A 26,106-nucleotide genomic window follows, 5' to 3' on the forward strand; every position below is an offset into this window, starting at 1 on the left:
CTCCAAACTCCATTTAAAATTGAGTATATCTAAGACTCCTACACAAAGAATTACGAAGAATTCTTTTGTCATGAACGTGGATATCTTTTCATGGTATTATTGGAATTTCCCATTACTCTTTAGTTCTCTCCTTCCCTCCCTCCCTCTACTTCCTGGTTATTTTTATTTATTTATTTTTTTTGCTAGTCTGCCTTCGAAATTAGAATACCAGCCTCAAAGACTCTACCAGACAGACAATTCTGAGAGTTATCTTTATTTTAGCATGGCTCTGCTGATGTTAGCTTCATATCTTTTTATAGACTTTTTGAAAAATTTTGAAGCGTACGTGAAAAGGTATAGATTACTTCTTGGCCATTGGTATGTTTACTGATTTGATTGTAAGCCAAACATGGTCCACTTCTGAAACCGTATCTCTTTGTGGGTGGATTGTTGTTGGTGTTCTAAACTGTGGTTATCAGATTAAATCTTGAAATATTCTCAGCGTTTTACCTCGCCCTCCATTTTTCTTTTCATTAGTTCTTATTTTTTTTCAAAAGTCTTTTCCCACCATCAGTTTCTTGCCGTGTTTTTAAACCAATACAGTGATTATTTCTAACTCCGGATGATGGCTTTCTTCTTGGTAATTTCATTTTTTTAATTCTCTTAGTACATTTATTTTTTATTTTGTTAATATATGGCATTCAGACACTTGTTTACTGTATTCAGTTTGGCTACACAAGAGTTCCTCTGCGATTCATTTTTTTTTTTTTTTTTTTTTTTTTTTTTACAGGATTTTAATTTACTGTATTAACATGTTTGTGATCCATGTAGTTTTTCAGTATTCTGGCTCTTTAGTGTGGCTAGACAAGTGCCACAAGAAAATATCACAACTCTGGATGCTAAAAATTTCGGTTTCTAATATTAAATCTCTTAGCTAAATATACTTTACACACATTGTTTTAAAAAAAAATTTTGATAAAATTAACTTTGTTAAACAAAACCTTTTTGATAACGGTTGAAGTTGTTTCCCTTTATTTTTCCTTTCAAAATATTGCAAAAATTTTTTTCCTGCTCATTATCTAGGCATGATCATTCTTACTTTCCTATTCAGGAAGTTTTATCTGACAATTTGAATAAGATTTTTTACAAAAATTTTAACGTTTCATAAGTTTTGCGTCATTTTAATGCATCACCTTTTGGCTATTCAGTATCAAAATATTTGTTAAATACTGATTTCTATTTTACCCATAGCTAGAGGGAGATAAAGGGGTGCATACCTTTTTATTTTAATTCTTTTTTCTTAAGTAAAAGTAAACCTTGTAGATCTCTGATAATTCCATGTCCATTAGTCGGCACTTATGTCAACGGATCATTAAATTTAAGGGAGATAACCAGCATAGACATAGCAAAAATAATCATTTTGCAAGATATAATTTAGGACGCTGATAATCAAAACAATGAAAGAATGTTAAATGAAAAACATGATTACACGAATGCTATACCCGCAAGTGCCGGGGGAAGTTGAAGTTAGTCCCGGAAATTTCAACAAAATGAAAACCAGTTAAACAACCTATTACAATGAAACGATGTTAATTAATCAACAACAAAAATTAAACTTAATAGAAATGAAAAATCACATATTGCTCCCTGATGGCAATAATTATATGGGGAATACTTCCTCCTTACCATCGTTTCAAACAAGTTTATTTAATTTTTGTTGTAGATTAATTAACTTTGTAACAGTTTACTTTTTTTGTGTAATACGTCAATAAGTTTATTTTGTTACTTTATATTATATTTTAAGTTCGTGAATTAACTTTGCTAACTTGTTTTCTTTTCGTAAACTGCTTCAGCAATTTCCGGAACTCGGCTACAGTAATTGTGTAATTTTTTTTTTTTCATTTAACATTCTTTCATTGTTCTACTGATTATCAGCGTCCTAAATTATATCTTGCAAAATATGCTTTTTTTCTTTTCTTTTTCTTTTTTTTATCGATGTTGATTATCTCCCTTAGATTTAATGATCCGGTGATATGAGCGCCCATTAGTCTATCTTTACTGACAAGCTGAATTATTTGTACAGGTTTATTTTTAATTGTGACAATCCTCCATTGTTTCACGTTAACATGTGACTCTATTGTTTGCGTAAGAATATAGATATAAATCTGCATCTACTCACATTATCGTCCGCACAATGACAAAATGTACACAAACTAACGTGTACTATTCATGTTATTCGGATTGCTTTTATCATCTCCATTATGTTCTCAACGTTTCAGCTGGTGTAACCTCCAATTTTTATCAGGTATCTTTTGAATTTGGAAAACTAATCAAACTCTGTCGAAATGACTGTTTCAGTCCCATAGTTGTTAATGTTTGATTATTTGCTGATAAAAGTATGAATCCAGAATTTGCTACAATAGTGATTTATATTAAACTAGTGGGTACCCAACCTTGCCCTGGTGTGAAGTTGTTTTATGGTTAGGATATTTGATCAATAAAGCCCTAAAAAAAAAATCAATCCCCCCCCCTAAAAAAAAAATGTAAATAGTAGCGAATACCTGTGTAATCGCAAAAAAGTAAACGGGCACTAGACAAATTAAGTCATTGCAAGACATATGATGACTTTGCAAAAATGTCAATGAGAAAAAAAAGTGACTCCTTTTTTTTTTAAAAAAAAAAAAAAAAAAAAAAAAACAGCCCAGTTAAGGGTGAAAGAATTGTTTTTGGCCAATTTTTGGATATTCGCCGGCCTAGAGACTTAGGTATCAAACAATACCAATTTTGTCGGTGTTGGTTGCGTGTCAAGTTTTAGCGAGACACGCATACACACTGACAGGTGAGATTTATATAATAGTATTAATTTTTTTTGTATGCAATAGTTGACTTTTTTTTTTTTTTTTTTTTTTCTACGTTGAGATGCCACCAAACAATGTGAATTCCTTCATTTTATTTTTGATTATTCAAACTATTCTCGTCTTGGTTATCTTCAGATTTCAATGTAATGTCCAGTCTACTTTAAGTTCGTTTTTGAATTTGGGATCCTAGATGGAATTTTGGACAAAACTCTTTATACCTATGAATTTATGGGTTCAGTCACAAATTCTACATTCTGAAAAAAAAAAAAAAAAATTTTTAAATACACCTTAAGGCCAGAGAAGACCTGTCAAAATTTTGATAATAACCAAGAGTCTGAATAAAGCGAATTAACAGTTCAAATTTAAGCATTAAAGATAAATTTTATCTAGCTTTCATTCTAAGTGTGCATGATATATGGTAAGTAATTTAAAAAAAAAATAGATTTCAATTATGGAATTTGCTATAAATTCTTTGTTCTAGGATCAAAGTATGCGATGAGAAATCTTCCTAAACTGAAATAATTTGAATTTCTGTCCAAATTCAGTACTTCCTTTTTGTTGTTTTTGTAATTGCACCCCCCCCCTTCCGGGCTGCATTTCCCAACATTAAATTTTTTTAATTAAAAAGTTTATCTCTATGGGGAAGCAAGTAAATAGTAATTCTGAGGAATTTTTTTGTGGTGAATGTTTTTGTTGTTGCACTTAATTTTCCTTTTCCTTTAAGTAATATTTACTTTAAAAAAAAAAAATTCATTTCAATTTTTATAAAAACCTTTCCTTCGCATGTTAATTGATATAATTTCCCCATCTACAAATTTTTAACCTCATCTCTGCCGATCAATCCACTTGATGCACTTCTACTCAATTTTCCACCCACCCATCTTCCCAAAACAAATCCCAGCTGTTTTATATATATATTGATTCACAAATGACCACGACCAGCTGGCTGCGACTGTTTTCATGCCTCGACGACTATGGCATTCAGCACGTGACTTCACACAGTTATTACAGCCTTTTTATTTCTCCACCATTCTTTCCGTTTTCCAAATCTCTAACTTTGTGAAACCTTCTCTCTGATGCAACAATGCCACTAAGCCCTATTGTTTCAGACGGCGGATCCAGTTCCGTTTGACTAAGTGTAACCAAAAACGTTTACTTTTAATTTTTTTTCTTTTTTGTCCTATTTTTGTCTTTTATTTTATTTAATCCTCTTGTGTTTTTCTTTCTGTTATGTCTTTTGTGATGTCATTGTGTCTGTGCCGAGCTGCTGTCAACTCTACACACGCACATGAATGTTGTTTATGGGGCCCATAGCCAAAAGCTACCGCCATGAGAGAACCGGGGGGGGGGGTATACCCCCCCCCCTTCCCTAGAAAATTGTGCATTTAATTTTAATATTTCTGGGGAAAAAACTTTGTAAATCTGGACTCTGTAGTGTAGAATTCCAAATTCTTTTTGAAAGTATTCAAATTACTGATTTTTAATGAAAATCCAGTGGATTCAGAGATTTATGCATGAAGTTTAAATATAAAAACTAATTTCAATACTGTTGACATGGTTATATATATATATATATATATATAATATATATATTAAATAAGATATGTATTATATACATTTGAAGCCAGATCCAATGCATTGTTACAAAATAAACATGTTTATTTAGTTAGAAATTTGTTAAAGTATATAAATATATTTCGACAGAAACCGTCATCTATTTTTTTTTTTTTTTGTGCCATGTTGTTGTTGGAACAAAGAATTAGCCGCTTGTTGTTTCTACGGTAGTTTAAGTCTCGGAATGGTGCGTTTGGTCCAAAAAAAAACAAAGACCTACTGAAGATGATGGTCTCCGTCAAAATATATGTATGGACTTTAACATAAATTTCTAACTAAATAAGCATCTGTTTATTTTGTAACAATGCATTGGGTCTGGCTTCAAACGTATACATTTCTTAATTTAAACTCAACCGGCGCTTCTAAGGAACAAAATCTTAACATCTCATAACATTTATTAACCATGTTAACAATACTTAATGATTTCCAATTTGGGAATACCAGGTGCTGTATGTGCTTGGAGCCTGAATAGGATGAGTACCGCCAGGCTATTCTTGCCCAAGACATGTAATAATGCAGCCTCTGACATGCACACACTACTCAAGAAGATTAACTCCTCCATCCATAACATAATTATTGTTATTTCTTGTGGGCTGATAATCAATTTTTTGGTGTGACTAGGAACACACAGTGCTTTCAAATGATTCAGAACCTGATTGTATTTTCAGCAGTCGAGCAGTTTAACGTGTGTGTTTGTTATTCTCTTTTTAGAATAGAGCTACTTATTTTTATTTATACAAACATGTTTGAATAAATAAAAATGTATATTTGCAACTATCAAACTACTCGAATTCTTTTATGAAGAGCTATGCATTTAAATGAAAGGTTATCTCCCCTACCAGGGGAAGAGTAACAAAATGAATGCAATATAATGCTTCGTTTCTTAGCTGACATAATGCAAAAATAACCGCATTTAGCAATGAGGGTAGTGCATTACTGAACTCCCGTGATACATCTGGAAAATGTATCTTTAGAGATGTTACGGAAGATGAGGAAAATATTGGTACAATAGGGCTCCAATCTAAAAGGGGTCACATCTTTCTGCTCAGAAACGGCATCTCGGGGAGATGGTCATAAGCGACCAGATATTGGTCCTCTTTGTTTTGGATTTGAAACTGATGGTGCAGATGGTTTTCTGATCTTTACCTGTATTACTCTATAAAAAAAAAAATGGTATTAAAGCTCTTGGAAGCATCAGGAATTAAAAACTTAGAACAGATACTTTTTTTTTTTTTTTTTTTTTTTTTTTTTTTAAGAATGTTAAAGATGCAAAAAAATATTTTCAAAGGAAGAAAAATACAAATCAATTTTTTTTTTCTTATGGTTGAAATATTTCAAACCAGAACAGGTCCATTTTCAGAGTGAAAGAATTCTATGGCTTTTTTTTTTTTTTTTTTTTTTTTTTTCCTTGCAAGTAAAATCCCTATGTTCAAAGTATGCTGCTGCTGTTGAATCTTTTCCATGCTCTAAAAAACGGTTTTCTGTTTATTCAGTTTTTACATTCCTAATAATGCTTCCAAGAGATTTAATACCAATTTTTATGTTCTAAGCGAACACTCGCTAAAAAATCACGAGAGTTCGATGACACCTCGTGCATGTAACAGCAGCAGCAGTCTTGGACATAACCACACGAGAGTTTTTACTTGCAAGGAAAACAAAACTGCATTAGAACGATTTCGCTCTCTGAAGATCTGACTGGTCGTTGAAATTAAGAAATATTTCAACTTAAAAAAAAAAAAAGAAAAAAAAAAATTGAATCGTTTTTTCCCCTTTTTTAATAAAATATTTTTGCATCTTTAACGTGTTCTTCAAATTTCTTAAAATCAATTAATAATTGAGCACTCTGCTGGGGGGTTATCTCCCACCTACTTTACGTGTGTGTGTGTGTGTATATATATATATATACACACACACAATTTCTTTTTTTTTTTTTTTTTTTTTTTTTTTTTTTAAAGGATTCCGGCAGTGCTCTATAAGGAAAGAATTCCTAAAATAAGAACAAATTTTTATATTTAAAGAAAATTTAGATAAGTCATGGGTGCCGTCTGTTTCAAACCTGATAATAGGGCACCGGTTTAGATACCCATATCAAGCTCTTCAGCTTATTGGTATTTCTTGTGGGCTGATAGTTAATCAGTATTTTGGTGTGGCTAGGAACACGCAGTGCTTTCAAATGATTCAGAACCTGATTGTATTTTCAATGAGTATTTAAAACTGTCCTCATATTATCAGGTTTGAAACGGATGGTACTGATGACTTCTCATTTAAATTTTCTGTAAATAAAAATATATATTGTGTATCTATTTCCACTTTAATAAAAACTCTCATGGCTTTTCAAAGTTTAAATACTGTAAGGGTTGGTGGTTTCTCTTTCCTCCTGGCTATGGGTCTAACTTTATGTACATTGTTGCATGTCCGTGCATGGGAGTTAGTTTCTTGACTCTTTTCCACTTTTGCGTGTTCCCCTATAGGCAGTTGAATCAGTGGATCTTGATTACAAGGAGAAGGTAAGTTGATGGCTTGATTTGCTTGCTCGAAAGAGAAACGATTTTTTAAAACATGAACAAGCGAAGGAATGCCGCTTACGATGTTCCTGGTTAGATAGGCCGGCTGGCGGCCGGCAGTCTTTGAGTACTGTTTCTTCTCCTTTTTTTTTAGTCTCAAATGAAGAATTGGGTCTTTTTTTTTTTTTTTTTTTTTTATACAATCACTGTCATAACAGTGACTGCTGCTACTGCATTTTCATCTGCCTTGCAAACCATTTATTTAAATTGATATGCTTTTAAGCATGTCGATTTTTTTTTTTTTTTTTTTTCAAAATATCCCCATTTAAAATTAATTCAGTATCTAATCAACTACCTCACTCTTCATATACCCCCCCCATTCCAACTTCCTTTAATTATTTCTGGAGCAAACTAGATGTATAGAAATCGAGATCTTGTCAACTAAAATATTGTTTTACAAATATATGGACATTAAGCTGCGCAGAATTTTCAGTTTCATCCTTGTCAGGCCCTACTTCGACTTTTGAGCATTTTTGAAGTAAGTACTGAAAATAAAAATTTACGTAAAATTATATACGAGAATAGAAATTAAAAATCTAAGTCTATATTGCTCTGTTATTCAGTACTCTTATATAACTCATTAAATTCCGACATTTTTTTCTTTGAATATCTGTAATATCAGCTCTATAGTGTTGAGGACTCTTGAAGGTTGGATTATTGATTAAAAATCTAAGGCTATTGCTCTGTATTATGGAGCACTCTTTAACTCATTAAATTCTGTTTTTTTTATTTGAATATAATTAACCGGTAATATGTCGAGTATCAAGTACATCAGATTAACTACTGAAAATAGATGCAATAAAATAAATTGTAATGCAGTTTATCAAAAACTCAATTTATAATTCCTTTGATGTTTTAATAAATATTGTAATTAAATTTTTTATAATTTGTTTTACTTAATCTGTTGAGCTTTTTTTATTTTGATAATTCTAATTTTAAGAATAAGAATCTATCTTAGTAAAATTATATATACTAGCAGAACACAGCAAAATTATAAAGGAACAGATATAAATTCACTTGCATTTTTAATTAAAAAAAAAAAACTATAATAAAAACTTACTCTCCTCAACACAACTTAGCCAATTCGAAACCATAAACAGCAATCTTTTTAATTTTTGGAAGGAAATGATTTTAATGATTAACTGATAAAGAGCAACTATAAAGGGAGATAATTCGTTTCTCGTTGTTTGCAATGAGTTTTTGTGACATTGGACGTACGGGCAAGTGAATTAATATTTAGATATTGAATATAAATATTTTATAAGGGGATGTTCAGTACTGTAGAGATTTAATATAAGAAATTGAAATAATGAAAAATTTACACTAGGTCATTAAATACTCAAACAAGGAATGTGTAAGGATCTTTTTTTTTCTTAATCTATAGTTTCAAAACTCTTTGCATTAGAAAATTATAGTAAAAAAAAGATTAATTTGCATAAACTTTAATGATAGAAATTCTCATAATTTAAATGAAAATTTTCAATGAACTTTTCAAGATTCAAAGTTGGATAGAAAAACAATGTTCGAAGTGATTTTTAAAATAGAAGTTGAGCAATGAAGAATCCAATACTCAATAAAATCCGTGAAATCACTAGTCAGAAATTTATAAATAGCGAGTGAAGAGATAATATAAAATTGCTTAGACTAATCATTATAAATATCTAGGATCCTTCACTGCATCATCAGAAGGGATGACATGGTCTGTAATAAGTAACATATCACAAAAATATCAGATTGAAAATTTTTAAATCGATAACACAACTCGTCCCCTATGGTTCAGAAACATACCAACTTTTCAAAAAATTGGAAACATGTCTGAATGGTGCATATACCCGCCTTTTTCATGGAAGACCCATTCAACAACTAAACAAACCTATGGTGTACTTTCAGTTGTATCATTTATTGTCAAAGCAAGACGTGTTCAGTTTGCAGACCATCGTTCTAGAGTAGTAAATGAAGTTATTCTTCTGTGGAACACTACTACCTACTCGGAAGTAGAATGCTTGCATATCTCCTTGCAAGGGATGCCGATGTTGATTAGTGAGAACTGGATATCTGGCATGGGCGTGTAAACTCCATCTTGACTCGTCGAAAGATGAGGATTCTAACTAGACCAAGAAAACACCGAAAAGATATATTAACAGAAAGTTAAGCGTATCGAATACCAATGCACACTACAGGTATTAAAATATCGTTATGATTTTGGATCAACCAGAGCTATTTTACGAAAACTTCAAGATACAAAATTAACGTATACAAGTTCCCAAAATTCAATATCAAAGTTTCAGTGTACGATCATTTCTGAGACTAATTTAAGTATTCAGCATAAATTAGGAAAACTTTGTCAATAGTCCAGTTAGATAGTACAATTTCTAAGGATCTTGGATACTTTGATTATGACAAAACAAAAATCAATATTTTTCAAATTTTTAGTGTGCGTGTGTATTTTTCCAATCAAACGTTGCAGTTCGCGCAAGCTATAAAAGTCATGGATCAGACGTCCTAGACTTTAGTTTTGCCCTCGTTGTGGACTTCACTAAAAATTTGCTTGATCAGTGTTAGTCTTTAGAATTGTATGTGGCATGGGGACTTTGGTTTCAAATTCAGCATTTGGATATGTTCTATTGAAAGTCCAAACTAGTCCCAGAATTCTGATTTGTAGCTTGCAGGACCTGTAACATTCTTTGATTGCAAAAATAATTCTCCCATTCAAGTTTTATATCTATATAGATTGTTGCTTTCCTCCTACCTAGTAATACTTAAAAACAACAAATATATTCTATTAAAAATATTTCTTCAAAATCTTTGGATTCGGCATTAAATAACCCAAAAAGGGTTGATATACCGTAAAACAACCAACCAACCTACCTAGTAAGACTGTCCTTGAACCCCACCATAAAAATTGAATATAATAAGTTATGGACTTTTCCATCAGTGATGAGTCATGCATAAATTAACTTCAAAAGCTAATTCCAGATACTTAATAGATTTGATATAAATTATGAAAATACAGAATAGATAACAAAGCCTCCCCCAACAATTTTTTCAACTTTTCACTGCATATACCTCGGCTCAAATATTTTATAAATGCAGTAATCTATGTTTAGGCAATTACTTGTTAGGATATTATCGCCTGTTTTTTTGGATTCCCTGGTATGAAAAAAAAAATTTCAAAAATTTCACCCGATATCACTCAGAACCCAAAACTTGATTAGGTTAAGATCAATATATAGTACCTGTCTCCAAAGATGGTACAATATAGTGGTGGTCATTCACACTGAACGTCCATAGAATGGAAATATCACTTTTCTATAGGAGTTTGAGATTGGACCCCCTCTCTCCCCTATACACCCAGATATATTCTGATAGTACATTAATCAGAATTAAGTTTTTTCAGTTTGAAAAAAGGGATCTGCGTTCCTGCCGGAGGTTTGTAGAATGAAAATGTTGGACTCCTATGCACTGCAGCAATATTTTATGGATGAAGGATATGACTGAATATTTCTTGGGTCCTGTTACCCTTCTATATTCCTAGAATTTCAGGAAAGCCATGTTCTTTGATGGCATGTCACCCAAATTTACTCAATCTTGTCCTTGTTTCAACAATAACTTTCAACGCTTCCTCGCAAATGGCTACAAATTTCTGCATAACACTTTTCGATGATTCTTTGTTATAGGACGGTAAATCGAAATATTGAATTGTAAGTAAAACCGGTTGTATCTACTTGTCATGTCACAGTAATGAACATATCCAAAAATTACAAAAAATAAGGTAGAAAATGGAAGTTTTCCAAGACAATGGGTGAATTTTTTTTTTTTTTTTTTTTTTTTTTCTTAAAAAAAAAACTTGAGACAGTCATAACAATGGAAGGTAAATATTTTCTCAAATTTTATGCCAATTTAGCAAAACTTAATTTTCACTAATTGTCTTAGAAAATATAAGGTAGAAAATAGTTTTCAATTTTTTCATAGATGTTCATTAGTGATACTACGATTCAGTGTATATCATTGATTTTAATTAAAAGTTAATATTTCGATTTTTCGCTCTTATAATGGAGCACAGATATCTTCTAACCAATTCTCACAATGAACATTAACTCTTCAAAACTTTTTTCCCCACATTTCAAAACTTTGCACCTAATTTTTTTTTCATTTTTTAATTCTTTATTTGAAACTCATTTAGGCTTTTGGTAACTGCCCTTAGTCTGCAATAATAAAACTAAATCTTTAATTTTAATCCTGTTTTAATCTTGTTTTAAAATGAGTTTTTGGTGCCATACAACCCAAAACATTGGATAAATTCTTATTCAATATTCCTTATATTAAAACAAATATTACAAAGATCACATAAATTGATAAAGTATTTTTCTTAAAAATCAAATTTTAGGAGTATTCAAGAAGTCTTACCTGCTATTTTGAAAACATTCCAAAGAAACAAGGGAGATAACTAGAATTCATACACTTTGTTATACCTACGAATTGCCATTAATCACTTTTCTTTATAAAAAGTACACCTACTTGATCAGTTTACCCGAGTTTATATATATATATATATATATAATTTTTATATTTTCATTTTATCACTGGTATGTATATATATTTTAATATAGGGAATTTGGGACAAAAAAATTTTTCTAAATTTTCAAAACCATTACATTTAATGGTTAATTTTAAATCATGGCAACTTTTTAACTTATACTTACTCCAAACATGTCACATTGTCACAGACATAAGGAATTACTGTGAATTAGGGTATCCCTAGAGGTCTACTCCTCTCGAAGTAGAGTTGAGCAGTTAGGTAAGAGAAACAATTTAACTTCCACAAAACTCTTACTCAAAAGTGCATTTTTACAATTTTTCTCTTTGCATCTAGCACCTCTCATTTGGCCTTTGACAAATATAATTCTCCCAATGATGTTAATTCATTTACAAGTTCAGTAATACTCTAAATTTATAAAATTTCATGGAAAAAAATTATGCAGGTATTTAAAATACTGGTGCTAGTCTATAACTGTCACTCCACCTCCAAAAAAACAAAAGTATAAAATCTTTGATATACATATCTGTGAAAAAGTAAATTTTAAAAATTGTAAATTGATCAAGTCTTCTTTTCACGAGTTAACTTGAAGTTTTCCAATGCACCTGTCAGTGTTAAGAACAGTTTTCTAAAATCTGGAAAGTTTGAATCCTTTGGAATTCTTATTCTTCAAACTATCTGTAAAGGTTTATCAATTGTCGTTTAGCCATAAAATTTTATTTCTAAAATAAACCTATATCAATTTACATGATTTTTGTAAAATTTTCTGTCATGGGTATGTACAACATAATTGTTTTCATGGGGGAAGAGAGGGTTATGGACTACCACACAGCAATCTAATATTGGGACTCCATTAATTCTCCAATCAAACCTGTCCTTCATCAAAACTGATTTCTTGACATGCTAATTTTCATTCTCTAATTTATAGGGTCTTTTATAAAAAAAAACAAAACATGACTATACTTTCATCAAATCTGACATTACTTTTATATATTTCTTTCATATCTGTATGAATTTTAACAACTTGAGTTTAAACATTGTCTTCACCTCCCCATACCTACAAAGACACACTTGCATTTTTGATAGGCACATAACGTTTGTGCAAATGTTTTAACATAACATTTAATATTGTGCATGATTTTTCGTAGATTTTTTACAATTCCTTTTTTCCATACAAAAGGGATGTTTTAACCTTTCATGCAGCCTAGATTTGCAGATTAGTTTCAAATAAGTTTTTAAAATGAAAATACGCCTACTTTTTACTTTATTTCCTTTGGACTGTTGTCTTCTATGAACTTGTAGATATGTGTGACCTTGTATATCTGTGAGAAACGGTGTCTACCAAACTTTGTCTACTTTTTTGTCTAAAGACCTGAAACTGGATATACCGGTTTGGACCTGTGGAACATTTTTTTTTTTTTTTTTTCCCCACTAAAAATGGTTGAAGGGATCAACACTGGAGCTTAGCAGGATCAAGTCTACTTAAAGTGTTCATCTATGCAGGCACAAATATACATTCATAGGTTAAAAATGTTAAGCTTTTTTTTTTTTTTCTTTTTTTTATGCTGAACTAGTATGGATCATAATGTATAGGACTGGGAGCTGTTGTGGTTTGGATTCTTGATGGCATCCAATTTTTTTTTTTATTTTTTTTTTTTAATCGCTAATATATTTGGTACAATATAAAGAATTAGCATTATATGAAATCTGTATAAATTAAGGATCTGTATTAAACTCATCTGGTATCAGCCAGGCTCAGTGTTGCTTAATTTCAGTGATCGGATAAGAACTGTTAAAGCGATAATGCAGCAAACTGGATTAAATGACATCACGATTTGAACAGAAATTTGGAAAGAAAATGGGGGGGGGGTTATATACCTGATAATTAGAAAGTCCAAAGGTTATTAATGTAAATGAATGTTTATTAAAAAAAAAAAAATCCAGACACAAAATAATCAACTTCTTGATGCTGCGTTTGCACTCACTTTTAATCTAATAGTGTCTTGACATTGAACTTATGTTTTGTAGTCTGCTTAATTTTCTAATATACAACTAGATGCTTTCTAGAAATTTTGCATAATTGAAAAAAAAATTTTTTCTAGACTTAGTTTCTAGAAATTTCAAAAATGGACATATGGCCTCTTGCATCCAAAGCTTTTTGTAGAAAAAAAGATGTGTGTGCCTTAGTATTTAAACTTCTACCTGTTACACTAATTAGGTATCCCTAACCAGTTTTATTTTCATTATATCGAAATAATTTTCTTGTCCAAAATTCTCCTGTATTAAAAAGAAAATTGTATATACTCATGACGAAATAATCATATTCCAAAAACCATATAACTTGATGAAATATTTTTATAAAGAAAATTATTTTTAAACAATAGGAATTTGTAGGTATTAAATCTTGCAAGTTTGAATTAGGGAGTTATCTCCCTTTTCTTTCTTTTTTTTTTTTTTAGCTGGTTTTCAAAATGGAAAAAAACAACCACTCTTTAGTTAATCTTAAAATTTTTTTTTCTCATTTGAAAATAAAACTACTTGATCAATTTACGCGATTTTTTAAGTGACTTTTGCTTCATCATGGGTACATATTAATTTTTTATTTCTGTTTCTTCATATTAGATAATGAATTATCACCTTTTAAAAGTTTCTTGGAAATTAGAAAATCTTTCGTCTTGGAAACCAAATTTTAGTATAGAACTAAAAATGCAGATACTGCACAAATAAATTCTTTGAAATTTTAAATTCTCTTGTCAATGAAAAACAATTATGATGGAAGCAACTTTTATAAAAGTCTCTTCCCAAAATTATGTAAATTGGGTAGAATCACATTATCCCTTGAGACAAAAAAAAATTACAAAAATTACAAAAAGTGCAACAGCTAAAAAATTGAATCTTAATGATTTAGATCACATTAAAGAACTAGATTTTTTGGTTCATATTCAGAATTTCATTTTATTGAAAGAAAAAAATACAGGAAAATCTTTATATATTCATCACATAATGGAGGTCATATTCCCTAAATCATTTAAAAGGATAAAGTAGTTTAAGCTAAGAAAATCAAGGTTTGACTAGGTGTTTTGACTTGCCATAATTTATAAGATGAAGACAACTCTATTTTGACTATTGAAATGAAATGGATACAAGTTAGTATTAACATTGCTAAAACCATAAACTTTAATTTTTCCCTAGTTAAAAAAAAATTTCATTTTTGGAATATGATTGTTCCCTGACGAGTATGTACATCAGATTTTTCTGTATTTAATTTTTTTTAAGAATGTGCAATTCTAACTAAGCACCAATTCTTTTAATTCTTCTTTTAATTCTTCTTTTAATTCTTCTTTTAATTCTTCTTTTAATTCTTCTTTTAATTCTTCTTTTAATTCTTCTTTTAATTCTTCTTTTAATTCTTCTTTTAATTCTTCTTTTAATTCTTCTTTTAATTCTTCTTTTAATTCTTCTTTTAATTCTTCTTTTAATTCTTCTTTTAATTCTTCTTTTAATTCTTCTTTTAATTCTTCTTTTAATTCTTCTTTTAATTCTTCTTTTAATTCTTCTTTTAATTCTTCTTTTAATTCTTCTTTTAATTCTTCTTTTAATTCTTCTTTTAATTCTTCTTTTAATTCTTCTAATTCTTTTAATTCTTTTAATTCTTTTAATTCTTTTAATTCTTTTAATTCTTTTAATTCTTTTAATTCTTCTTTTAATTCTTCTTTTAATTCTTCTTTTAATTCTTCTTTTAATTCTTCTTTTAATTCTTCTTTTAATTCTTCTTTTAATTCTTCTTTTAATTCTTCTTTTAATTCTTCTTTTAATTCTTCTTTTAATTCTTCTTTTAATTCTTCTTTTAATTCTTCTTTTAATTCTTCTTTTAATTCTTCTTTTAATTCTTCTTTTAATTCTTCTTTTAATTCTTCTTTTAATTCTTCTTTTAATTCTTCTTTTAATTCTTCTTTTAATTCTTCTTTTAATTCTTCTTTTAATTCTTCTTTTAATTCTTCTTTTAATTCTTCTTTTAATTCTTCTTTTAATTCTTCTTTTAATTCTTCTTTTAATTCTTCTTTTAATTCTTCTTTTAATTCTTCTTTTAATTCTTCTTTTAATTCTTCTTTTAATTCTTCTTTTAATTCTTCTTTTAATTCTTCTTTTAATTCTTCTTTTAATTCTTCTTTTAATTCTTCTTTTAATTCTTCTTTTAATTCTTCTTTTAATTCTTCTTTTAATTCTTCTTTTAATTCTTCTTTTAATTCTTCTTTTAATTCTTCTTTTAATTCTTCTTTTAATTCTTCTTTTAATTCTTCTTTTAATTCTTCTTTTAATTCTTCTTTTAATTCTTCTTTTAATTCTTCTTTTAATTCTTCTTTTAATTCTTCTTTTAATTCTTCTTTTAATTCTTCTTTTAATTCTTCTTTTAATTCTTCTTTTAATTCTTCTTTTAATTCTTCTTTTAATTCTTCTTTTAATTCTTCTTTTAATTCTTCTTTTAATTCTTCTTTTAATTCTTCTTTTAATTCTTCTTTTAATTCTTCTTTTAATTCTTCTTTTAATTCTTCTTTTAATTCTTCTTTTAATTCTTCTTTTAATTCTTCTTTTAATTCTTCTTTTAATTCTTCTTTTAATTCTTCTTTTAATTCTTCTTTTAATTCTTCTTTTAATTCTTCTTTTAATTCTTCTTTTAATTCTTCTTTTAATTCTTCTTTTAATTCTTCTTTTAATTCTTCTTTTAATTCTTCTTTTAATTCTTCTTTTAATTCTTCTTTTAATTCTTCTTTTAATTCTTCTTTTAATTCTTCTTTTAATTCTTCTTTTAATTCTTCTTTTAATTCTTCTTTTAATTAAAACTGATTTGGATAGGTCTAATCACATGGTAAAAAATCTAATACCGTAAAGTCTTTGATTTTTTTTTTTTTTTTTTTTTTTTTTCTTTAAAAAAGGTTAAAATCTTACCCACCGCATTGACAAGTGTCTGATTTTAATATGGGACATTTTTTTTTTACACACACCCACCACATATATATATATATGCACACACACACACACACACACAACTTTGCACAGAAGCAAATGCTAACAATTTTCCTTAATCTTTACTGTGCCAAACGCTGACAAATTTTATGATTAGAGCTTCTTTCCTAGAACCGTCCGTCTATGGAACACAATATCATGTCTGCTTCCTGGCTGACTATAACATGGTCGTCTAATGTGAATAAATTCTTATTGAGCCGCATATTTAAACCTAGTCCTAACCAAGTTTCACTGTGGCAGATCTTGTCTTACCATCTAACCTATGACACTTAACCATTAGCCTAGAATGGCCTCTGGACTTTGATAGTGACCCCCCCCCTCCCGCCCAAATAAAAAAGTTGAAAAATATATGAAATAAATCTCCAGTAACTAAAAAAATAGTAACTTCAAGTAGCCTAGATAGAATTGTACATTTCTAAGGAGTAAAGATAAACAATTTTGGATCCAAGCAAACTAAATTGGCTATTTTGATACGTGCACTAATAAGTTAAACTTGGAGGCGGACATACTTTTAATCTGGCCTATCGAGTTCATGGGACAAACACTTGATTCTGGTCCAAACTTCTGAAAATTTTGTTACAAGTAGGGTTGTGGAGTCAGCCAGGCTTGTTGTGAACTCTAATATGAAATGCTGGTCCAATGCAAGAACACTTTAACCGTTGTGGTCTATATAAACGTGAAATCTGTTTTTAGATCTGGTGAATAGAAATGTTGGATCTGTTTTTGGTGTCTCTTAGACTGCTGTTAACAATTTGTAGGTTAGAAAATAAGGATCATACAATACATAAAATGTCCAATGATATATATGTTCCCACAAATTGTGAGCATCAATTAATGGAGAAAATATAGAAATGGTATCCATTTTTTTTTATACATGACATATTATTAAGCAGTCGGAATCTGGCATTTATATCACTACCACAAAGCAGAAGCTTCCACGTCACTATCATGCAGAACTACACATAAGTATTGTTTTAAAATATCGAAAACAATACTTATCAAATTACAAGATGGCGCCTGTTTAAAGGGCGATAATTCTGGCTTAGGTGTCTCCCTTTATAAGAAAGCTACTCTATTGAAAAAAAAAAAATTCAAATAACAATTGATTTCCTTGGCCCTCGTTATGGTTAAAGTGTAGTACCTGTTGTATTATGCTGAACTTTTTTGTCTTGGAGTAAAGAAATCCTAGCATGAGGCAATTGTTCTAATCAATTTGTCCCTTTTGGGAAGAGCTGGATTTGAATTAATAAAGTAGTTAAAGAAAAATAGTTTTTCTTACAATTCTAAGTAAAATAGTTACCGCCCTTAAAACAATAGGTTAAAATTCCGAATAACAGAAATTTTATATCGTCAAGATATTGCTGAAATATCCTTTGGGTTTAAAAAACAAAAATAAAACAAACGAATTAGCGTGTATTTTTTTTTTTTTTTTAATATTTTTTTTTTTTTTTTTTTTTTAAAGAGCCGTGACTTATTGCTTTGTTGTACACCTTGTATGGTAAGGCTAACAGTCCAGTTCTTGATGCATGCACTTTAGAATCTGCATCACATCAGATAGCCTCTTGTGATTTTTCGTTTTTCCAAGAAATTTTTTTAAAATTTCTTTAACTAAATATGTAAATATTTACTGATTTCTAATGAATCGAAGTTTAATACAGGAAAAATGTCAGTTTACTCAATTTAATGTCTAGAAACTTGTGGGCATAGTCTAGCTTCCGGCATAGTGCAATTGGAAGCAGTGACAAGACAAATCAGTTTTGCTGTTTTTTTTTCCTATCATGCCTGTATCTGCCATGTGCATGTATTTTTTTCTGATCGTTCTTTTAGTTAATCATTGAAAATGTTTCATTTTAATTAAGGATTATCGAAATTAGTTTTATTTTTTTTATTTTTTTTGAGAATTATTGAAAAAAAACTTAATTTAAAAGTTTACTTTGAGATTTTATAAGTACAAATGAAAACTAATTATTTTTATCTGTATATTTTTAATTTTTATTCTATGCTTTTCAAAAAATTTTTTTCAATAAATCACATCACAATAGAAATACTGAAGAATAATAAAGTGAAGGAACTGATTTGCCTTTTCACTGCTTTCAGTAGCATTACACCGGAAGTATGTTAGCTGACTATAACCAAACTTGTTTGTCACTAACATAATCAAGTGATTTTATTGTTAAATCTTAAATCTAACTTCTGCACTGATCGTGAATAATTTTTAAAAATTAAACTTTTTTTTTTTTTTTTTTTTTTTTTTTTTTTTTTTTGTTCTGTACCGGTGCAGTTAAAAATAAATTTCAAACGTTACCATTTGCGGTCTTCACAATTTATGCTACCCTTCATTTTCCCAAACTTTAAAGGCTACTCTTTATCTATTACAGGCAGATGAAATGATTCGGCCCGAACACTTTGATCAAGTGGAATCTGCTGCCCCCTATCATCCACTCGACTTCTGTATTCCTGTTGGACCGGTCTTCAACTTCGTATCTGGTGAGTATTTTATCTTGTAAAGGGAAATAAGTTGTTTAACTCTTCTCTATAAGAGATTTCTTGAGGTCCCCGCCTTTTGATGGGCTTGACCTTTTGGCCAAGATCAAATCACTTTTGTGTAGCATCTGTTCCGGCAGATGCTGCAATCAAAGACCATATGTGGGGGCAAACCCAACATATAAGATCATTGCTCTTGTAGCAATCAGTTATTGGTCCATGTAGGGGAAACCTTTCATACTAATTGTCAATATCCAGCATCCCTACTCCCCGGGGAGTTGGCCCCTTCACTCTCCACATTAAAAAACGGCCCTGTGCCTAATTTGCTCAGTGGGGAAGCAAATAAATTCACCATAAAAGATTTCTTGGCCTTTGGGCCAAGATCAAAGTGTAGTTAGTTTTTTTTTTTTTTTTTCTCCCATGTCCCTCAACACAAATAAAATTTTATTAATATTATCTTTTTTTTTGTATTTTTTGATATGTTTTAATACTAGGTTTAAGTAGGAACAACCTCCCACCACACACACACACATAAATACAAATTTAATAGGGTAACCATAAGATGCTGGCCGAGAGAAATCTTTTAAAACTTTCAATAGACGAGATGGATCAACCAAACTCATCCCCCCTTTTTGAGTTGGCCTTGTGCCTAAATTTTTCATTTCCCAATTTTATTTTTTCCTGTGAATATAAAAAAAAAAAAAAAAATATCTCAAAGTGTAGTATCTGTTCAGATGCTACACTTCAATTTCTTGTTCTCTCTTGAGACAATTTTTATTTTTATTCCTTTTCTCCACGTTAAATAAGACCCGGGCATCTGCCTTTGTCATGTGGGGAGGCATTGTAAATAGGAACTCTTCTCCAGAAGGGACTGTATGCTAATATTTCAGTACTTACCTGTAAAACAATGGAAGATGCTATGTTAAAAATTTGGAGAAATGTTATGGAAAGCAAAGATCTGAGTTAATGTCTCCTGATCACTTTGATCAGAGTTGTTAGAAAGCTCACCCCCACATAAGAGTTCCCCTGTTCAGTTTGTGAAAAGGAAGTGGGATGCGATTAAATCTTCAGTGGTATTTGTAAGCATTGGGGATACAAAAAGGTACAGTGGAATTACTGGTGTAAGATAATGGAAGTTAGTTCTGGGTATGCCCTTAAAAGACCTGCGGTGATGAGACCACATTTGGGGGCTGTTGAAAAATGTGGAATTGCCTTGTAGTTACCATTGCTCCCAGGTCCACTCTAACTCTGAATGGTGATACCCGTTAGAGCATTTGGTGCTACCAGATCAGCCAGTCTGAAGATACTAGCTCAACTTAAAAGCAACAAACATTGATGTTCACCTCCCCCCTCTTCTTTGCAAAATCCAATCACGTTTCACAAAGTCAAAAACATTTCTATAAAATGAACCAAACATCATGGATAAATATTTGAAGATATAAAGAATTTGGAGCATGAAAAACTATCAAAGTTACTTGATTCGGCATAAAATGTCGTGAAAGAAAACTAATTATGAAAGTTGATAAAAACTGTAGATAAAGTATGCAGAACCCTAGTACATTTTTTTTTTTTTCTGGTTACAATGTGGAATGTTTTTCTAGTCCCTGGTTATGGTATTTGCTCACCTTGCGGTGTTATTTGATTATATGCATGTGTATTATATACTGTACTGTATTTTTTTACTAAGTTATGTACTGTATAAAATTTTGCTTAGCACTCTCCCTCCCTCCCTCCCTCCCCATATGGTGATTTCACAACCCTGGAACTGATTAATAGGGCTATAACGGCATATCCTTTTTGTTGTTTTGACTGGAGTATATATCCGATACAGTTAATCAACCGAGAACCACATCACTCTATATAAAAGCATATAAGATATCAACAGATACACACAAGTCAAAACAATAAAAAGAATATGCTGTTGTCGCAGCCCTACTGATTAATGCCGTATCCCAGGGTTTTACTGTATCTGGAAGCTGGAGCTATTGATTTAGACGTCTAACTTTGGTGATATCGGTAAAGCACAGGACCCTGTGTCCTACTTTATGGTGGGTAATTAAACCAAAATGATCCCTCCCTCTGTAATTATATTATAGTGTATATGACTGCATAATCTGTTAAAATGCTGGTGTCAAGTCATGTTTGTCTTTATGAAATTTGAAATCTGTTTCTTTCTTATATCTCAAGGTTTTATCATCACACCTTCCGGAAAGAAGGCTTACCCCAAAATTGAAGACAACAAAAATGGAACAGTGTCAGTCCGATACCAACCAACCGAAGCTGGACTTCATGAACTCCATGTTCACTATAACAACGAACCAGTCTATGGTAATTTTTTATTTTATTTTTATTTTTTTTATTTACACATTTAAACTTTAGAACTAAAATTTTATTTGTTTTAAGGGAGACAATTCACTTCAATTAAGAGGGAATTATGTCCCCTTTTTCCCATATTAAAGTGACTAAAAATAAAAACGTCTAGTTTGTCAAAGTAATTTTTGAAATCGTCAAGTACAAAAATTTACTAATTATAACTTTTCCCCTTACTTTTCTTATCAACTTGTTCAAGCTGGGGGTGGCGCTTCCTACCGGATGCCAAACATTCACCTGCTAACTCAGATATACCAACCGAGAGATCTTAAGATTCTGACTGTCTCCTTAAGTGCAATTGTCTGAATCTCTTGCACTTAGTTCACCGGGTATATTTGCCAGGTAGTTTTTTAAATTCTTTTTTCAGGAGTCCAGTTGCTCGTATAATTGGAATGCTAGAGATCTTCCTAAGATTCCAATTTCTTTACATGTCGTACATAAAACCTTAGTATTTTGTTATCTTTTCTATTCTTTCAGTACTGTTTAACTCGGCATCCTTAGGGCCACATGGTTTTGTGATACTATAAAGTGGCCCTGAGGTGGATTTGAGCCACTAAGTGCTGAGAGGGGAGAATAGACAAAGGAATAGGAAATGGCTTAGAATAAACAAAGAAATCGGAAATATCATACAATCAATGATAGGAAGTAGCAAACAATAACAATAGAAACTTAGATAAAACAGGGAAGGGCAGCTTCTGGTAGCCCGGGTGGGGTGAGCGACCTGAGATACCAACGTAGAGGGGACAGTCAGTTGACAACTAGATGCCCTTGCCGGCGGATGGGAGTTGATAACGACAACAGTTGGACAGTTTTTTGAGTCGACTGTGAATCGGAAATAGACGAATTGCGACTGATAGACGAACATAACATCGATAGAACAGGGGGAAGACGCACACACAAATCCAACCGTCAATTATATGTGAAATATTGATGTTTGTGTTTTTCCTTTCTTTGTTCCACGACTTATCATATTTCTAATTTTAAATGGACCCCTAGCCTTGCAGTGGTTCAATGAATATGCTCCTCAAAGTTTGTTGATAGAACCCCTCTCAATGAACTAAGATCTAAACTTAACCCTCAATTAATAATGAATGATGAAACCCTATACTGGAATACAGATGGTTCAGTCAGGAAGAATCCCTTACTTTGATGTCCCTGAGCCTGACAAGAGGTTTCGCTAGGAAAAATTGAAGTGATAACATCAAGCAGGTCTTGAAACGTGAGCAATGGATCAAATTAAGTGGAGAGAAGCCATTTGACCAAGTTGATAACCCAAATGTATAACTTTTTTTTTTTGGGGGGGGGGGTTAGCAGCAGCAGTTGTAAGACGAAACTGTTTAAACTTTTCTCCTTTATTCTTTACATGAGTTTTTTATTTATTCTGCGTTTGCAGGAAGTCCCTTCCAGTTCCACGTTGATGCCATCAACAGTGGCTTTGTTACTGCTCACGGTCCTGGCCTTACTCATGGTGTTGTTAATGAACCAGCCGTCTTTACGATTGTCACCAAAGATGCTGGAGCAGGTAAGAATTGTCTTAAAAAAAAAAAAAAAATAATAAATAAAAAAAATCTTAAAGAACGGCTAAGCATTATTTAAGCCATGATATAGTATTTTTAGACTAAAACGCATTCCTATATGTTCATTGGCATTCTAAATTTAAATGCATGAAAATGTTTCCTTTATGACCAATTTAAAAAAAAAAAAAAAATGGTAACTATAAATGAAAATCTCATGAATTTATAGAAATTTGATACAATGTATGAAGGGGAAAATATTTAAGAAATTTGTCAAATGTTATGTCAACAACACTTATGAGAATAATGTCCGATTAATCTAAACCAGGGGTCTCCAAAGTTTTTGAAGAGGAGGCCATATGACTGACGTTTTAGAGCTACACGGACCCAAATAATAGAGTAACCTGGAAGTGTTGTTTTTGCTCATGAGTTTTGCTTTTTTAGTTGAACTGGTTCTCCAAAAAGCTCATTTCAGAAAAACTACCACACAATTTTGACTTTTAAATTGGCCTGAAAAAAAATCTTTAATCTAGCCTGAGGAGCTATTATGCTGTAGTTTAGTGACTTGATTTAAGCAAAACAATCATTCAAACCTTATCTCAAATTCAGAACTGTAAATTTGTCAAGTTAAAAAAAAAAAAAAAAAAAAAAAAAAAAAACTCCACATTTAAGAGATGAGGAATCTTTGTCACCCCCCCCCCCCACAAAAAAAGTAAAATGAAATTCTATATTAATCTGAATTGGGAATTTACAACAAAATCAGTAATTGTCTGAATTGGACATGGTGGAGGGAGGAGGATATTGGAATCCTCCCATTCTTAGTTTGAACCTTGTGTTAGCAGTGCAGAAAACTAAGTTGCTGTAATCATTACAAAAAAAGTTCAAAAATTGTATTTATACCTTTTATACACTTGTGTAGATTCCGTCTAGACCAAGGGCACATCACCTGGTAAATAAGTATCCTTCATGTCGTTAAAGGATGAACTCTAACGAGGGCCACTGAAAGATGGCTGACATTTTCTCAACAAAATCTTGTTTCAAATCGTTAACCAGTGAGTGGGACACACAAAGCGATCTAATATTTTGTCAGTCCATGTCATTTTACATGTTGAAACGCTATCACACCCTCTCTTTGAGCCATGTGACGTTATGTCCATTCCTACGTTTTCTACAGCCTTTAACCTCAGGATAATCAAGTTTAGCCTGACTGAACTCTTGGTGGTTGTGGACTATTTTTATATATTAGTGAATTTACTTGCCCAATCTTCACTCTGTAGTGGAAGGTGATGATGGTCTAGTAGTTGAAGACACGGACTGACGATCTGAGTGTCACAAATTCCAATCCAGTTCGTTCCACAAAAATCACTTTCACTTAGGATGTCAGCAATCTTTTTGTGATCCCTCCCATAATCCAATGTCTTTCTAGAGAATTTTGACTAGAAAAATATTGGAAACCAATAAAAAAAGAATCTTAAGATTAATACAATATGATGACCTTTGTAGAGAGTATGTAGTGGTCTTTAAATTTTTTTTTTTTTTTTTCATAGTACATATTTTTAGTATGTACTTCATTAAATCACTAGCAGGCCATCTGGCGTTGCTCGGTCATAAAATATGCTTAAATATATTTTAATTAATGCAGATTTGAAATGCCATAAGTATTGAAAGCAACATCAAATTTTTTTTTTTTTTAGTATGCGAGCTGAGACAAATCTAGACTGTAACTTATTTTTGTTCAAATCCAGAGTGCGCCCGTTTTTCCACGATTTTAAAAACTGTACCCTTGTGGGGAGACAAGTAAATAGAAAAAAAATATTTATGCTATGAATGAAAGGTTTCTCTTTGAATTTGTGATCATTTTATTTGAATAGGGTTTTTCCTTCTCTACAATTTTTCACAAACTTTTCTTTCATTCCGAATATTTATGGTCATTTTTTTTTTTTTTTTTTTTTTTTTTTTTTTTTTTTTTTTTTTTTTTTTCATAGTACATATTTTTAGTATGTACTTCATTAAATCACTAGCAGGCCATCTGGCATTGCCCGGTCATAAAATATGCTTAAATATATTTTAATTAATGCAGATTTCTAATTTATTATAAATCGAAATACCATAAGTATTGAAAGCAACATCAAATTTTTTTAATTATTTTAAGTATGCGAGCTGAGACAAATCTAAAGACAGTCAAGTATGATAACTATTAGGCCAGCTTGCTAGAATGAGGAAGCTCTCATGTTTCATGACCGTGCCTGCACAGTTGTGAAACAGTTGGCAAACAGAAAAAAATCAGATGACCACCACATATCAATTTTTCAATTTCGACCCCTTAGTAGCCCCCTTTTGTCCGGATGAAAAATGATTAAAGTTTTTCTATATCTAAATATCTTTTATATACCAAATCTCAAGTCTGTAGATCAAAAATTTGAGTATATAGGTTGAGAAGTGTTCTCACTTTTGTGAATATAGATTATTCAAAACTGTCTTGAATGGAAATGAACATTGATTGGCTAGGAGAAAAGTGAAGTATCTGTTCTGATGATACTAAACTTCATCTTCCATTTGTCCTTGGTCAATGGCCGAAAGTCTTCTAGACTATGTAACTTATTTTTGTTCAAATCAAGAGTGCGCCCGTTTTTCCACCATTTTAAAAACTGTACCCTTGTGGGGAGACAAGTAAATAGGAGAAAAAAAATATTTATGCTATGAATGAAAGGTTTCTCTTTGAATTTGATCATTTTATTTGAATAGGGTTTTTCCTTCTCTACAACTTTTCTAACTTTTCATTCTGAATATTTATGGTCATCTTAATAGTTTGTACAGATAAAATGTAGACATGTAAAAAAAAAAAAAAAAAAAAAAAAAATTGTATTTAATTGTATGTAAACTCTCCTAATTTCAGGTGGTCTGTCTTTGTCCATCGAGGGTCCTTCTAAGGCGACCATCAACTGTGTAGATAACAAAGATGGTACTTGCACAGTCAGTTACCTGCCAACCGCACCTGGAGAATATTGTATCACAGTTAAGTTTGCAGACAAAAACATTTCTGGATCTCCATTCAAACCAAAGATCACTCGTAAGTTCTGCTTTTAACAAAACTCTTTCCACTCAACTACATGCATTTGAATGAGGACTCAGTCACATGACTGACATCTTGCCCCCCCCCC

At 31.0% G+C, this 26,106-nt stretch overlaps 1 protein-coding gene across 17 annotated transcripts in view; it reads left to right on the forward strand.

Annotated features, from left to right (window-relative positions):
* LOC145249706 (filamin-A-like) overlaps nucleotides 1–26,106 on the forward strand; it is a 302,081-nt gene that overhangs the window by 231,212 nt on the left and 44,763 nt on the right. For 9 of the 17 annotated variants that reach the window (XM_080111571.1, XM_080111574.1, XM_080111573.1 and 6 more), the window contains 5 exons: nucleotides 6,923–6,958; nucleotides 18,956–19,064; nucleotides 21,249–21,389; nucleotides 22,825–22,953; nucleotides 25,842–26,015. In XM_080111571.1, coding sequence (XP_079967697.1) covers nucleotides 6,923–6,958; nucleotides 18,956–19,064; nucleotides 21,249–21,389; nucleotides 22,825–22,953; nucleotides 25,842–26,015 — 589 coding nt within the window. The remainder of the gene's footprint in view (nucleotides 1–6,922; nucleotides 6,959–18,955; nucleotides 19,065–21,248; nucleotides 21,390–22,824; nucleotides 22,954–25,841; nucleotides 26,016–26,106) is intronic. The other 8 variants (XM_080111575.1, XM_080111579.1, XM_080111578.1 and 5 more) reach the window with 1 other exon arrangement.

The sequence above is a fragment of the Euprymna scolopes genome, chromosome 28 (assembly GCF_053919585.1).
Source record: "Euprymna scolopes isolate OS-2025 chromosome 28, ASM5391958v1, whole genome shotgun sequence".
NCBI lineage: Eukaryota > Metazoa > Mollusca > Cephalopoda > Sepiida > Sepiolidae > Euprymna > Euprymna scolopes.